The 16,923-nt window shown below is 38.9% G+C and overlaps 1 protein-coding gene across 8 annotated transcripts in view; it reads right to left on the bottom strand.

Moving 5' to 3' along the window:
- RYR3 (ryanodine receptor 3) overlaps positions 1 to 16,923 on the bottom strand; it is a 954,561-nt gene that overhangs the window by 147,203 nt on the left and 790,435 nt on the right. For all 8 annotated transcript variants that reach the window (XM_089671311.1, XM_089671312.1, XM_089671314.1 and 5 more), the window contains 3 exons: positions 9,370 to 9,474; positions 5,652 to 5,733; positions 683 to 2,001 (listed from right to left, as the gene is read on the bottom strand). In XM_089671311.1, the coding sequence (XP_089527437.1) occupies positions 683 to 2,001; positions 5,652 to 5,733; positions 9,370 to 9,474 (1,506 nt within the window). The remainder of the gene's footprint in view (positions 1 to 682; positions 2,002 to 5,651; positions 5,734 to 9,369; positions 9,475 to 16,923) is intronic.

The following is a 16,923-nucleotide window of genomic DNA, read 5'->3' as shown; positions in this document are numbered from 1 at the left end:
ATGGAGAGGGGCTACCAATTCCTAAAGCACCAGAATCCTTCGTGGTTGAGTCAAGTGAGGAAGAACCTGAAGCGTGTAGTCACGTGCAGTTGTAAGAGATAGCCCTTTCCTCGAATACAAGAGAAAAGCCAAGAGAAGCAAAACCGACACAAACTGAAGACAAAACTAGTGAGAATCCTAAGTATTAAAATGATTCAACTTAGCTTATGGCTATAATTTTTCTTGGTAATCCTATGCAATATATTATGCCATTTAGGCTTTGTTATGTAGTCAATATCACTTGCTTTATATTTGTGGAAAGACATCTATCTATATAATTATTGTGCATTATGTAGTCATTACGCCTATAGTAGAAAACTTTCCGTTTACAGAAAAACTAGAGCCAATTGACAAATTTCATTGTTATATTTGAACTCAGAATGTGAAATTCATTAAGAAATGGATCCTTTTGTTTCCAAAACTGGCAAAAAATAAAAATTTGTTGAACAGTGTTATTTACCAAAGAAAGCAGAGAAGACTTAAATGCTTCATTGAAAGCAATACAGCAAAATACATTTTTTATACATCTAGAGAATCAATTATAAAGGAATTTCAGGGACAACAAAACTGCAAAAGCACAGTATGCAGAAGAAAAATAATCCATGAAAATAACACGAAAAAAAAGAAATTGTAATATACTCACAAGAGCTTTTCTTTTTTTGTGGACAGCACTTTCCAAGCTAGTTGTATCCTCTGTTCCTACAATCTCCGAGAAGTCACCTAGGCCAATTTCTGGACCATGCTTAGAGCCTTCTTTTTTTGTTTGTATACCAAATATCTCAGGGATGTCAATCTCTCCTTTTTCTCCTTTTACAAGTTGGGCAAGTTCTGCTGATGAAGCGTTTTCAGGGGCGTCTGCTTTTTCAGTTTCCATGACATCGTCGTGGATTCCAAACTGAGTTGGATCAGGCATGTCTCCTAATATTTTGGTAACTTTAATGTTTTTGGCCCCTTCAACTAAGCCACCTCCAAACACAGTGCTCCAAAGAATCTGGAATATTCCCCATACTACAGTAAACACAAATTGGAACAGACCAACAAATAGCATCCAGAAAAATGAGAAGAAAACTTTCACTAATTCTTTAATTGTCATTTTTTTCACCTTCCTAAACTGTTTACTAATGTTCTTCAAAGTTAACATTTTGAAGAAGTTTGAAGTGTTTTTCCTAAGTGCTGTGCAAGCTACAATAAAAGCAGAAGATGATTCCAAAGACTTTTCTTCCTCATTTTCTTCACCAACTTCAAGCAGATGGTGAGGTTCCTCCTCTTCTTCTTCTTCAGGTCTATCAGCTGTATCTGACTCAGAAATCTGAGATGCCAGCTGCATCTCAAAAATTGTGTCCTCACAGAAATTGACAAACAGCTCCATTTTTTCCTGTTCTCCGCCTTCATTGACCACATCAAAAATAAATTGTCTCTTGGACTCCTTGACTTGTGGCTTCTCCCACTGTGTCCGGCTTGACTCGCTTATCTCAAAATATACTCTTTCTATTCTTTTTGCTCCACCCATGATTTCGATACGACCCAAGTATGGAGAAAAGTAGTTCAGAACACTGTTTGCAGGATCCAACAAACACTGTAGTCGTGAATCATTTGGCATATGCTCTGAGAGATTAGTCAACAGAACAGCCACATTAAATCCAATATCTTTAGCTGGTTCATGAAATCTGTCTACAAATTCAACATAGTTAAACATGTCATTTTCATCTGCTTCAGCACAAGAGAGAAGGAATTCAATTTCAGATTGTGCGTATTGTTTTTGCCCCTCCATGGCTTTTTGGAACTCCTTTTTGGAGATAATACCTTTCCCTTCTGGGTCATACTCTTTGAATGCATCAGAGCTAGTTAGGTCTTTCAGCTTTAGGAACATGTCAAAGAACTTAAGTATCATTTCAACATTGCTGGAAGATTCTACAAGAGTGTCAACCATTTGTTTTCCAATAGTTCCATTAACTACGTTGCCTGCAAAATTGAAAAAATAGAGGATTATAAAGAGAATAAAAATAATTATATGATCATATTTAAAATAAGTATACATTTAAGATGTATATGTTTAAACAGTACCTTATGATAATATGTGAACGTTATTAAATTCATATGTAAGTTTATATTAAAAGTGTACATATAGCCAAAACTTTTTTTGTTTTAGTTTTTGATATGGCCCCTGTCAGGTTTAGTACCAGAGCAGGAAGTGTAGGGAGTGCAGGATAACTTAGGATACACAAGAGTAGTCCCCATGGTAAAACCCCTAGGCAATGTTCTTATAGCATAAAGAACCCTTTGGTTTCCAGCCCACCCCTGGTTACCTGAGAAAGAAACCCTGTCTGTGGATAGTGCCCTAAGGGTCAGGTTATGAATAGATGGGGTGATGGCATGTGTTTGGTCACTCTTCTGCTGGCTGGCCCCAGGAGAAGGGACTATTCTCTAGGGTATGGATTGAGTGAGAATGTAGTCAGCAGGACATTGCATGTGAACTTTCCCCTTAGAGGGTCTTCTCCCTGATTGGGGTCTAGAATGAAGCATTCCATTGCTGGAGGAATGAAAGGAACTGGGCACAGGTCTTGGCTTTGTTGTCCATTTACTGCTCTCATCTAGTTACTACTGCATTTAGAGTGTCATAACCTTATTAATTATATGCCTCATGCTATGGTCTTTATCTTTATCAATATATTAGTAAAAAAGTTAGTCTACTTTAGTGGTGATGTCTCCTAGACATGGATCTTTGCAGGAAAAGTGAACAGAGCAGAACAAACCGAGATGTGGGGAAAAAAATGTTACTATATTCCAGCTGAGCCAGGCTGGGTTACCCTCAGATTCATTTAGGAAGTGTAGTCTCACTGTGTACCACTTTGTCTACACTAGTTACGGTGATTGCTCGGCAATTACCGGGAGCTGGTGAGTAATCACCGGCTGGGACCCGGTGATTGACAGCCACAGCCGCGTATGGCGCGGGCCCCCTACCTGGAAATGCTATATATTTATATCTGCTATAGGGCAGACAGGAAGTGGTTAAACTCAAATCTAAGTTTGTATGGGTTTTGATAAATTGACTCGGAGGTCTTATCCTGGATGGGGTTTATATCACACATGGAATGTTGTGCTTGCCGAGGTGACTGACCCAACCTTGGGTTTTAGGCACCTGACTGGAAGGCCATTGGTGCTTGATTAGAGGAGGGGTATCTCAGGCAGTGAGAGGCTGCTTCATGAGCCGAAGGAACACTCCAAAACTGAATGTGCTGCTGCAGCTCAAACAAAAAACTGGTTGGCTCTCACTTGTGTTTCTTACATGCACCCCAGGTGGAAAGATTTTGTGCTAAAGTTCTTAATAAACACGAGTAAAGTCCCATCTGATATTTCCTATGTGAACTCTGAAAACATTGACCTTTTGCCTTTGCCATCTGTAACTCATCCCTTACATAATTAATTTGTCTGTTCCTATGGACTTGTAAAAGCAATATCATTAAAATAAAAGGCAAAGAGCTAATCCTGAAAAATCCTGAACTTTGCTGTTCGGCAACAAAGTTCATGTAGAGGGCTTTGTCGCTAACTGCTTCTGGTAGAAAGATGTCATTATCAAACATCCACTCCCTTTAAACTGGGCCCTCTGTGTATCATTTTGAAAACTCTTTTTGCTCTCATCTTTGTTGAATATTTTCCATTATACAACACAGATGACTATGCATCTGTCATGTTCTTGTCTGATCTTGATTTGTTTTCAGAATGTATGTACCCATAAACTAAGATAATAAAAGTCTGAAAAATAGCACAGTCAGGTATGCCTACAAATAAAATCTCAATTTAAAAAATATTGTTATGAATTCCCATATAGAGTTTACATTTCCATGTGTAAATATGAAGTTGTCATTGCCCTCTGCAGCCCCCTGGTACACAAAATGGGAAACCGGTCAAAAGTGATTCTACTTTCCCAAGGCAAACTCTACAGTGAGGACAACCCCCCTCAGGTGAGCACACATAGGGGTATTGTCAAAACCAGTGGCAACATACAGTATCAGACTATAATAGATAGAATCTATATGCATAGCATCAATAGAAATATGTAATAGCAGTAATATTTCTAACCCCTTTGTTATGGTAGCAATAGAAAAATACAACTGGTGATGCATGAGCAGAGCACAATTTTTTTTTCCCTTAGGCAACACACTCATTTAGAACAGAAATCAACTAATAAAGTGTGTTTTGTTTATTTTTTTTTAATAAAGACCACGTAATAGTACTGATCAACATGCTGAGGCACCCAAAATTAGTCAAATAGAAGTCAAATGCAAGGGTGCAACTTTTTGCCTATTTTTGGGTGAATTTGGCAGGCTTAATGAACCTTTCATTACATCTTTTAAAGCCCTTCAGCACCACAGTAACATTACTTCTGGAACTTCAAAGAAGACACCAGTGGTTGCAGCTGCACCACCCACTGATCATAAGGGTCAAAGGGAGAGCTGGTATAGAAACACTTTTCACAATAACACTATCATGTCTCAGGCAGTATGACCTGTAAGTTTAAAGATAATATGGCCCATTTGAACACCAATATGAATAAAACTTGTAACTGCTGCCACATTTTCTTTGTGTTAGAAATCCTGCTTTTGGTAGCCAAATTGTCTGGCCTCATCACAGCTATGCCATGAATTTATCCTGCTGTTTGCTTTGCTTACCCACATGATAGCCACTGCAATATGAACAATGATGTTCATAAATGACTTTACAACTAACAGGACAGAATGCATTCTCAGATTTACCAAAAAAGGTGGAACAAGCAAATTGGGGAAATAATAGAGCACAATTCTAATTGTGGTGGTATGTGTGTGTGTGGTTGGGGGTAACTGCCATATGATCTTGAAAAATCCCCATAGCTTTAGTAAGGTTTCATTTGTTTTGTTTGTAGATGTTCATTTATAGCATTTAAAGCAGTTGTTATGGCTGAAGTAGTAAACTGAATATTCTGTGAACAGTAATCAGTCTGTGCAACAGCTCTACAAATCAGAAAAGCATGTGCATATTATATGCGAATATTGTTAGTATAAGCCTGATGAGGAAGGATTTACTTTATCTTTCATTTAAGTGAAAACCTAGCTTTAGACTCAGAACTTTGTTTTTAGCAGTTTATGTATTATCAGTGAGAAAGAAGTCAAGTTATGAGTAATGTTTATGGTGGTCTTCAAGTCTGATGTTATTGATGAGTTAATTGTATTTTCTCTGAGGAAAAGTTTTCTTTGCTACCTTTCTCTTTACAACACTTCAACAAGCATATCTGTTTAAATCATTCTAAATGGAAATCATCCAACAGCACTGATTCGTTTTTTCTTGTTCTATTACCCTACATGTAAAATTAATTCACTACACCAAATTTTCACATGTAGGTCAGTATAAAAAGCATGATTTACCCAACTAAAAATGACCAAATAGTGATTTACATAATGTAATAGTGGTAGAGCATTTACTTGGTGGTCTACAGTATCCCTAATTATCCCGGAGAGAAATATGACTTATAGTTACTAAACAGCAAGTTTAAAAAATATAATGCTTTTATATATCAGAAGAAGACCTGCAAACACAGAACCAAAGAGGGGACTTCTAACTTATATCAAATATCTTACCTTCCAGTAGAGACAGCAGCATGACCACCATGTCTTGAAGAAGATCAAGAAGCTGCTTAAGCAGTTCAATCTGGCTAGAGTCCTAAAATTCACAATATAATAATATTAATAACTTATTCAATAAGCTCTACATTGCTTAAAATGATCTGCTCATGCAGATGTTTTTGTGGTTAAGAAAAAAGTACTTGTGTGTTTAACTGATTTAAACTCTATGTAAGATCTTTGCTATGCAAATGAAAACCACTGTATGTAGGGCTGGATTATATGTAGCCTCCATAGCAGTCTGATTATGTCAGTATTTCTGTGCTCAAAGCGGTACATTTGTTTGCATGGAATTATGTATTTTTTTTATTGTAGGCCTGTAATTTTTAGGAATAACTCACTGAAATTTGTCCGAACAAGAGTCTAGTAAACATCCCAGGTATGTTAAAATTTGAAACACGAAATCATAAATTATAATTTAATAAATAATCATAAATAATAATAATACGTTTAATTAAATAATATAATCAAACCAAAAACACTGAAATTTGAAATATAGCGCCAAGTTCGCACATCACTGAGCAAAGTCGCAAAATCATTTTCAGTGTCTGCTGCCGAATTTCCCCACGAATCATTATCACTCAATTCTGCAAGTATTTCTAATTTACTATCGTTGTTCTCTAGCTGGTTTAAAACAGCTTTTGACCTAAAGGGATGCTTTTTTGACACCATGGACATTTCTCAGTTTCCAGGCAGAAAGAACAGTAAAAATGCAGGCAGGGCACAGGACAAAGCACTAGGGATAAAATGCATGTGAAATGCTTTGATACAGTACTGTTTTACTATGTGATTTTAGTGTATTTAGTGAATGTCACTTTTTCACATTTTTAAATTTCCCACCGTTCCGTCCCCGTACGTCCTGACGTCGCAGGGAACGGAACCCAGAAGACAGATGCCGGCATCGGCCGGAGGACATTGCCAGGGACACTGCAGGAGGGACATCGCGGGAGCGCAGGACAAGGTAAGTGCAGAAGAGATCCCGGAGCAGTGCTGCAGGGTATTCCCGAGTGTAGCTATACTCAGGAATACCTCCACGGAGGTTAATGAGCCAATAAGCAAAGAAGATCTGGAACCTTAAACCCCACCCATATATGCAGGCCACACTCCAAATCAGGCACCCGTTGGGCTGCTAAAAGTACAAAGACAAATTCAGGCTTAAAATAAATGTATATTTATGGAGCTGAACTGTAAAATGTGGATGCTTCCATTAAAGTATAATAACCTGTGAAGTAAAAAACAAACAAGTAACACTTTTAAAGCTGCAGTTTAACTAAAAATAAAATCAGTACAGCTTTAGTCACAACATATACCTGTAATGACATTTGTCCCATGTTGTTCAGGCAGACTGGTTCCTGGAGCAATCTTCACTGCAAGGATGCCTGTCTTTTTCCTGTCTCTGAATTTCAGAGCTGCAATGGTTAATAGCTTTGGGTCTTTGAGCAGAGCAGCAGTAAAGATTGTTCAACATGGACCAGTTCCCTCCACCTTTAAGACAATTTTTTTAATTGATTATATTGCCTGTAACACGATCAGTGAATAGGGAAAAGTCTGATGAGTCACAATATTCTTTCCCCATTCGCAGATTGTGTTACAAGCAGTGCAATCAATGGAGGAAGGAGTGGGTGGCCCACGGCAGACCATCTTTACTTTTGTTCTAATATGAAAACATATTAAAAAATAAAAATGAATTAATCCAGTCACTGTGGCATAATGGCCGGCTCTATCCCCTGTAAAGGTAATGGCCACAAATCATATCAAATCTCCTTATGTTGGTCTCGGGCAGGATGGATGACTCCAATTTGTAATAAAAACATGGATCTATACTCACTGGACATCCCTATGAAGACGTGTTGTGGGGCAAAATGCACAAGGGCAGGGATAAGCAGTGGCGCCGTCACTGGCTCAGATGAGCAGCAGTGCTGTAGCAAGCTGCCCATTACTTTCCACATTAGTGAGTATATATGTATATATATATATATATACATGTTTTTAATAAAAATTGGAGTAAGAAATACTATGTGTATAAAGAAACAATATCTGCGCTGGGTCAGAATATTTACACTACTAAAGCAGCCACTGAAACAACAGTGCTATCAATTAAAACTACAACAAAATCAAATGACAGCAGCACCAAAATAGCCATATAAAAGGCAAAGTTTAATCTCCACTGGGTTTTCAGTGTCTAGGAAGTGGGCAAGGTGATCTTTTTACACACTACCAAGAATGGAAGTAACAGGCTGAGGGATCAGCTGAAAACCAAGCTAACTTAGCTACTGGCCTAAAAAGGGTTGTACAAATATTTCACTAGAGGACACAGCAAATCCTGTATCATGCATACTATTGAATTTTCCATAGATGCACACAAAGAACAACAAACAAAGGTTTATTTACTAAAGCTGGAGAGTGCAAATCATGATCCCTTCTGCAGAGAAACCAATCAACTTCCAGGCTTTATTGCCAAAGCTTAATTGAACAAGCAAAGGATAGAAGCTGATTGGTTTCTATGCAGAAGTGAGACTGATTTTGCACTCTCCAGCTTTAGTAAACCCCAAGATGTTACAGTTAAGCAGGAGGTAGTAGTGATTTGTCCACCAGGTTTCCTGACTATATAGAAAAGATCGCCTGAGGATGATCACCCCTCCTCCATTTCCCAAACAGAAAACTACATTTTGGGTTTAGCAGCTTTTTAAGTACAATGCCCCATTTTCTAATGGACATTTACCATATATTATTAACTGCACTTTTGTCAAAAGGTCTTTGACTGCATTCTTGTAAAGAGGTCTGTATGTATCAGCTAAATAGGTTTAATGTCAATCAAAACACAAAAACACTTTTCAGAAAGAAACATATTAGGATCTTCATGTGTCTCATCTTAAAGTGCCATGATAGGCACTTTAAGATGAGATGCAATGTATAAGGGCCATTAATGGTTATGAGGAAGATGTGAACCAAAGGGCTGTTTTCTTTTCCATTGCAATTACTTAACAAGAAACATATAATAATGCCAATTAGCAGCCTGTGCATCACTAAACAGACCCATACAATGGAGATAGATCCTCCCAAGTCATCAGCTGGTTGATTGATTTACAGATAATTTCTTGAATATGATTTTCATGTTAATAAGTAACCACTTCAGGATACCTTTGTAAGACTTTGAGGAAACATTGTATGTTCAGTTGTATGTAATAATTTATGTATTTCACATATATACTCAACAGATAGGAAATTTTAATGAAATTAATTTTTTTTTTTCAAAAACAAGAATTACTGATTATGTTTAGTAGATCTGTACCTCCTACTCATGGTATAATAATAATAATAATAACAATAACAACAATCCAGCTCTACTCTCTACAAGTAGACAGAGGGTTAGTGACACCCTCATTGACTTTCACCATCACCTTTCTGTAAACATATGAACATTTCTAGCCTGTTCATACTTATTGTTCTCTGCCTACACTCTGAGGAGCAGGAGAGGATGTAAATTTTATTGTAATAAAAAAGTAAAAGTCAAATATGCTTATATTATTCCAAACATAATTCTCATAATATTAATGGGTGGCTATTTCAAACATTGCATATGCAAGAAATATTTATTAATTTTGAGGCACATGAAAGCATAGTAAACATTAAAAACTACACCAGCAGTATTACACATTTTAAATAAGATTATTACCTGTGACAGTTTCATTTGCATGTTTGCAAAGACATGGAGAAAACCAACCACAGCATCCCATAGCCTACTGTGTGCCAAACTCTGCTGGTTTCCTATGCATGGGCCCTGCAAACAGAAGGCACATGTTACAATATAGTTTCAGTTCAACTGGAACAGATCAAGATATTCTAAACAAAAAGCAGGAAAACAGAAAATAACCTGATCCCATTGTTATTGTTTTGTGCTGTATACTGATCACATTGAAAAAAAAAAAGGATTATACATACAATTACTCTTCATTATTGTCACCTTGATGATGTTTTTCTGACAGCTGATTAACATCCATAACTCCTCATCTCCAATATACACCTGCAGGGTTCTTCATCTTTTTACTTATTATAGAGCTAACACTAGGAAAATCAAGTACATGCCCAGGGCACAAACATTTGTTCTATAAAGTTGGTATTTGTTGTTTTTCAAGTTATCAGCTTTTGAGGTTGGAAATAAAAAAATTAGGAGGTTTTCCAATAATGTTAATGGCATCATCTACTAAAAACATACTGGAGAAGTCAATAAAGTATTACCAACAATTTTCTGGTAATAGTTTTCTTAAGAATTTCCTGTGCCTAATTTAGACAAGCATTAGGCCCATTGTCAGTAATATTGCTGCCATATGCAGCAAATTCAGGTAGTTCTAATTTTCAATATTCAAAGCAAACTCACCCATCCATCAATGTTACCATGTTTTATTTTGTTAAGAAATCACCATGGGTTATAGGCTCATACCTTCAGGTCACTAGACACTGAAAAACTTAGAGGAGATGCCCCTCTGAGATGCTTCCCCTATAACCCTATCCCACTCCATAGGACCTCAGTTTGGTAGCATCAATGCAGTGTAAACAAGGAGAGTCTGGGTGGCTTGTGTACTGCACTCCAAGATATGGAATTTGCAGGTAAATTAAAATTCCTCTTATCTTAATCATACAACAGGCCACAGGTAACTTATCCAAACACCATGGCACGTGCCCAAGCAATGAATACAAGGGGCAACAACTAAGCAAACTTAAGTGTGCCAACAGGTTAAAAAAAAGGACCCAAGCTCAGAATGCCACTGCAAGAACCTAGCAACCTAAAGCTTCATCCATAGAGGACTGGATATCCACCTGGTAAAACTTTAAGAAAGCATGAACAGAAGACCAGGTGCTGGCCTTACACAGTTAGACAACAGAGGCCAGGTGCCTAAAAGCCCAGGATACTCCTACAGATATGGTGAAGTGGGCTCCACCGTGATCCTCCGTTCAATGGTAGATTTTGAAGCAGGGTGTCCCTTGTGAGTTCCCAAGGACAGAAAAAACAGGGAACCCATTTGTCTAATGGAGGCAGTGGCTTTAAGATACACTCTAATGGTTCTAACTAAATTGGGGCAATGTAGAGAGAATTCTCTATTTGAATGCTTAGGAGCAGAGAACAAGCATGGCAGGACAGTGTCCTCACTGAGATGGAATGTTGAAACCACCTTTTGAAGAAAGGGTGGTCTTGGGTGTAAAACAAGACTCTTTACAGGAAAAGGCTGTCCAGATACACCAAAACACCAAAAAGGTTTGTAGTTGACGTTGAAGCCTGGTTAGAGCATGCAGGTGCCCTGCATTTAGAGGTGCTAGGAACTCCTGAGGATGGTGGTTTTTGAACCTTCCTCTGAGGAAGTAAACCCTTCCCACCTGAGACCTCTTTGAATAATTGGTCAAGTGCCCCACCAAATATACATTTTCCCTGGAAGGGCATATGTGTGAGGCACCGTTTAAAGGCAGCTTTCACTGTCCAAGCCTTTATCCATAAGATTCCGCGCAACTGCATGGAGATTAGAACCATTCTGGATTTTTGTCTCGTGACGTGTTCCAGGGCATCTACACAAAAAAGGCAGAGCAGAAGGCAATTGCTGTGTAACAGCATGAGCCTGAAAAACAGGGTCATGTTGGTTATTTATTGTCCTAGTCCAGTTAGCTGCTGTTTCTGACATACAGAAATAGAAGCAAGAGCTGGTTGCAGGAGTGGGCCTGATAGATTATTATTATTATTATTATTATTATTATTATAATACAGGATTTATATAGTGCCAACAGTTTCTGAAGTGCTTTACAATCTAAATGGAGTCAATACAGTTACAATGCAATAAAATAAAACAGGGTTAAGAGGGCCTTGCTCATAACAGCTGGCAATCTAATAGGGTGGGGCAAGAAGTATAGTAGGTTATAACTGTGGGGGATGAGCTGATGAAAGAGTAAAAGTTCAGTTAGTTGGAGGAATAAGCTTCCCTGAAGAGATGAGTCATTAGGGATCGCCTATAGGTGGCCAGAGTAGGATATAGCTGGACAGATTAAGGTACAGAGTTCCAGAGGAAGAGAGAGGCTCTGGAGATGAGCATGGAAGGAGAAGACAAGAAAGCTTGAGAGCAGGAGGTCTTGGGAGGAGTGGAGAGGAAGGTTTGGGTGATTTTTGGAGACAAGTTTGGTTAAAGGAAACTTTTAAGGGTGTCTCAAATATTCTATCAGCAGAATCTTTGAGAAAAGTAATATCTTTAATAGTTACAATTACATGTTTGTTTAGGACAGAGATGGCAGAATCAACCACAGGAATGACCCACTCTTTTTCCACTGGATAGAGTTCAAAGGTTTTTATGAGAGTGAAAAGCCTTTTCTAATTGTCATAGACTGCACATTCTATCTGTTCATGGACAGAGAATGTTTTGCAAGTTTTTGTAGGTCTCTTTGTGCTCAGAAGGGGCATTGCAAAATGGAGGAAAGTCAATCTGCACAATGTAAAGGTTTTTGCAGGCAGAAGCAATACGCTTTTAAATGTTATCAAGCATGTTGCGTGAAGCTCCCTCTTCAACATAGCAACAATGTAGGGGAGAGAAAATTTTACCAGCTCCCTTTAACACTGCCTCAAAACCCTCTGCATTCCCTTCTGGTTCCTCTAGGAATGGCATATTGGATCTGACTCCAGCAGAGAAATGAGTAGGAGAAGATACGGGCATAATGAGCCCTGGATAAAGGTGGTTGTATTAAAGTAGTAATCTGTCCAAGAAAATGATGCAAAACATTGTGCTTTTGTCAAGTAAGCTGCTTGTTTAGTGCCAGAATTAGAGTTAAAATCAAATGCTGAGGGCTCTGTTAAAACCAGTTCTTGCTCTGGTGGAAGGAATACATTTAGGTTGAGTGTTGTGCAGTCCTTTGGAAGAGCAAATGTTTACCTGTTGTTTTAAAATTGGCTCACTTTTTCCTAGTCTCCACCATAGCTACAAATGAGGGTGTTCCCCTGAGGGGTACTCATGGAGGTACAGTGTGACAGATAGGGTAAGCATGTTCAAAAAAAGTATGACATAACTCTAGTGTATACCATTCTGCAATGAATACGTGTGGCAAAAGGTTGAGAAGATGCGCCTGAGTACTTTATAAGGACTCTAGATAAAAATGGAATTAAAGTGCGTGATCAGTGTTGTGATGTAACCTCTGATCAGCCATGTGAGATTGAACTGTGAGTGGTTACATTTTAGCACCAAGTTTAAAAAGCTTGCACTGTGAAGTGAATACATTCCAAGCATAGCCCTGGTTTAAAAGTATCACCATATCTTAGCTATCAATGAAGCAGGACTGCATATAAAGTCCAGGCTTTGCCCAGCACAATGGGCATACCGCCGAGGGGTTTTCAGGGTCTGGGTTCTTTCTCAATGGACCATGGCCCTGAACCTGTATAGCACTCTGTGACTAACTCAATGTGTTGCAACATGTGCCAAGGCAAACACCACAAGCAGGATCCAGTGCCCGAGGAAAACTTACCAGCCGTAACCACAATCCAGTCCAGGTAGGGCTGATTAGGTTTTACCAAGGTTGCACCAATCCATATACAGTGCTTATGTGTAAGAAAGAGAAGACAGAGAGGGCAGATTTAAGAATTCAAGAAGTTAGTAAAGTAAAAAAATATTATCTAATGAAGCTGATTCCTCAGTGAAGGAGAAAAGGTCCATCACCTTCAGACACTAGCAAAAAATTGAGGACTTATGGCGTGGGGTAAAGTTATAAGGGAGGAACCCCAGAGGGGTATGTCCCCAAAAGTTGCCAGTGTCCAATCACATGAAGGTATGAGCCTAGAAGACATGGTTTATGGTTAAGTTGTTCTGTACTGTACGATTAGGATAATAAGTTTAGGCCACTCTTTCCAAGGTGATGGCAACAGGAACGGCAACCTTGTGAGTGACAGTAGACAATGATATATCCTGGAGAAGCTCAAAAGGCAGGTTGCGATTCAACAGGATCACAGGGGAACAAATGGTGAAACAATGTGAGCAACACCCTGTACAAAGGCTTTCACTAAGGAGTGAGAAGCAAGAAGTTTTTCAAAATGAATTGCCAGGTCAAAGATCATGCCCTTGGTGGTAGTCGAAATCAAATGTTGATGCAGACTGATTGAAAACATGCCACAGAATACTTCCTGGGATAGAAATGTCTTGCTTCATACCATAAAAAACTTGTCAAGTGAAATGGTACACCTTGCAAGAGGTTAACTTCCTATCTTTCAACAGTGTAGGGATAACTGAAGCAAATAGGTCTCTATTCTCAGGACCTGGGCTTCAACATCTAGGTCATTAAAGCTAGCGACCATTAAGCAGGGTGATAGACTGGCCCTTAGGACAGAAGTTCTGGACAATATGAGAGGCCCTATAGACAGTCCATCAAATATCTGATGAGGTTTGACTACCATCTCAGCCTAAGCCAGTTTGGTGCAATAATAAACCACCGGATTGCCCTTCATTTTGATCTGGGGGAGGAAGGAACCACAGAATGGGAAAGGCATTGATAAGTTTAAAGTGATGCCATGGAGTCATCAAGGCATCTAAATGCAAGGGCCAGTGGATGCCTGAACCTCGAAACATACCTTCCCAGTTTGTTGTTGAACCTGGATGCCAGGAGGTCCACATCTGATGTCTCCCATCTGGCATAGAGGCCTTAAAACACCTCTGGATGAAGGGACCAGTCTTTGGATGTTGATGAAGCCCACCTGCCAATTTTTCACACCTAGACTGTGCAGGGCAGACAGGGTAGTAAGTGTAAATCCAGCAAAACCAGAGTCTGACCCATCTCTCTTTGAGGTGCAAGACATCTGGTTCCCGGTGGTGGTTGATGTAAGCAACTGCAATGGCATTGTCTGAATTAATCCTGATAGATTGACCCTGTAGTTGAGAGGTCCTGCACTGAAGAGAAAACCAAATCACTCTGAGCTCCAGAACATTACCACAAACTTCCTCCAGCAACCAAGTCCCTTGCATTTAGAGAGAATCCACGACTACTCCCCAGCACACTAGGTTGGCATTTATCTTGAGGACCTTCCAGGGCAGGAGCTGAAAGGGCTTCTCTGATTTCAGACCATTATTTGCGACCCACCATGCAAGGGCAAGCTGGGTTGTAGGTGAATGTAGCTGCCATGCAGCCAAGATGTTGAGATGCTACAGTCCGGAGTAAAGCTGGGCGTAAGAGATGCCATGAAAGTGAGTGCAGGGTTTGGAGCTTGTTCCATGGAAGGAAAATCTTGGACAGGAAGATGTTCAGGAGGAGACCCAGATACTCCAAGTGATGAGTCAATGGCAGTACAGGTTTCTGGATGATGTATTAAGCTGTGTTCTTTTACATGAACCAAGACTATTAATGTTAGGTAAGACTGATTGTTTCAGGTCTCCAGGTCTGTCCAAGTCCAGGCATGTGTAGACTGTGTCAACAAGAGCTGTAAAGGTGTACTTAAGTTTTGGAGTTATATTGGTAGACAGAGACCTCATTAAGGTGCAGCTGTGTTCACCTGGAATACCTATTATGTGCTAGAAAATACAGAGCTTCACCGTATTAATTAACATTCACTTTACAAAGCGATCATACACTCTGCAAAGTGAACATTAAAGTATAATTAAAGGCAAAACTTTTTTCCAGTTTTGGATAGATTGGAGAGGGATTAGAACTCCTATCAGTTTTTATTGCTGTCTGTGTCCCCGTTAATGAGATTTGTTCTCTCTATTTGTCCTGCTTGCTTATCACTATAATTGTAAGTGAAAGCAAAAGAAAATCCCAAATTTTGGGCTGTCCCATGAAAAGAGGGGAAATCTTTCCATAGGAACACCAGTTCTGGTGACCTGGAGTTCCTCATGAAATTCTGTTAATTTGCAGGGATTTTCTCCCACTTCCTGTTTGGCTGTCAGACAGGAAGTGAAGGAAAATCTCCACAATCGGACACAGAAGGTGAAAAAAAAATCAGATAGGAGTTATAACCCTCCCTTGCTCTACCCAAAATGAAAAAAAAAAGTTGCGCCTATAGTTCATCTAAAAAAAAAATTAAAGTAGAACAGCCTCTTCTCCTTCAATAAATCAACCCTTCTCTATTGGTCTATAATGTATACTGTATGCGTGAATCATTCAAGAATTGCAGTGTACCCATCAGTTCATTCCATATCTCCATTCCTGCCTTCAGTATTAACCAAACAAAGTTAGAAGTACCAGCAGTGGAATAAAGGTTCTGTCTGGCTTTGAACCTCTGCCGATTAGCTTTTGTTGACTTTAGGAGGTGGGTTTTGTATTCCCATACAACTCTTGCTTTAAGTAGGTAAAATGTAGGTCAGAAAGAGGTCAACCGAGGTCAAACGTAGTTATCAATTAATTCTGAAAGATCTCAGTAGCATCTCAAACTATTATCAAATTGATATAATTGAAACAGGCTCTTACTTTTTCATCACAAAGTATAACTTTCACAGTAGATCCATTGTTTAAAATAGGTGACTAGTTCATATATCTTGTATAGAGGACCCCATTAGAGGCTCTCTAGGAACATCATGAAGGTAGGCCTGGACTGTATTGCAGTGTACACAGGCAGGATTATATCTCTTAACTGACATGGAGATACAATGGAATCCCTCAGGAATAATGTGAACCTGAAAAGTTAAACTAAGCACTACACATTTTGCACAGTATGTGGTACTGGTGAGTCTGCTGAATATTAAATGCACTGGTTCTTCTAAAGAAATTTGCAAACAAGTGTTTTTTTCTGGCAGCTGTCCTTGTGGGTGAAGACATCCTCTTTCTTTTTTATCTGCAGCCATGAGATCTGGCACACACACCAAAGTATAGTTTAGACTACCAGAAATTGGCTTTCATAGAATTCTCTTACAGATCTGTATTGATGTTTACAATCTGCACAGGAGCAGGACTGTGTTTATGCGCTGCTGAAGGCTAAGTTATTGCCCATCGCACATCACAGCCACATCTTTGTACAACACTGAAAGCAAACTCTTTCATGAAATACAAACTCCCCCATTTCAGCTGATAAAGGAGCTAGAGAAAAATCACTTATTTATTCTGTATAAACATCGATAATTTACTTTTATGAGAATTCTTTTCGGTAGTTGCCATCGTCTACATAATTTGCAAAAATGATTTAGTCCGCATTTATTATTACAAAAATAAAAAGTGGGACATTACATGGAAATACTAGGCAAACAGTAAATACACTTTATATGGTATATATAAGGTTTGTGGTTTA

This window comes from Staurois parvus, unplaced genomic scaffold (assembly GCF_062004578.1).
Source record: "Staurois parvus isolate SC_StPar_1 unplaced genomic scaffold, SC_StPar_1.0 ptg000104l, whole genome shotgun sequence".
Lineage (NCBI taxonomy): Eukaryota > Metazoa > Chordata > Amphibia > Anura > Ranidae > Staurois > Staurois parvus.
The sequence above is the reverse complement of the archived record's forward strand: the minus strand, read 5'-3'. Positions and strand labels throughout refer to the sequence as shown.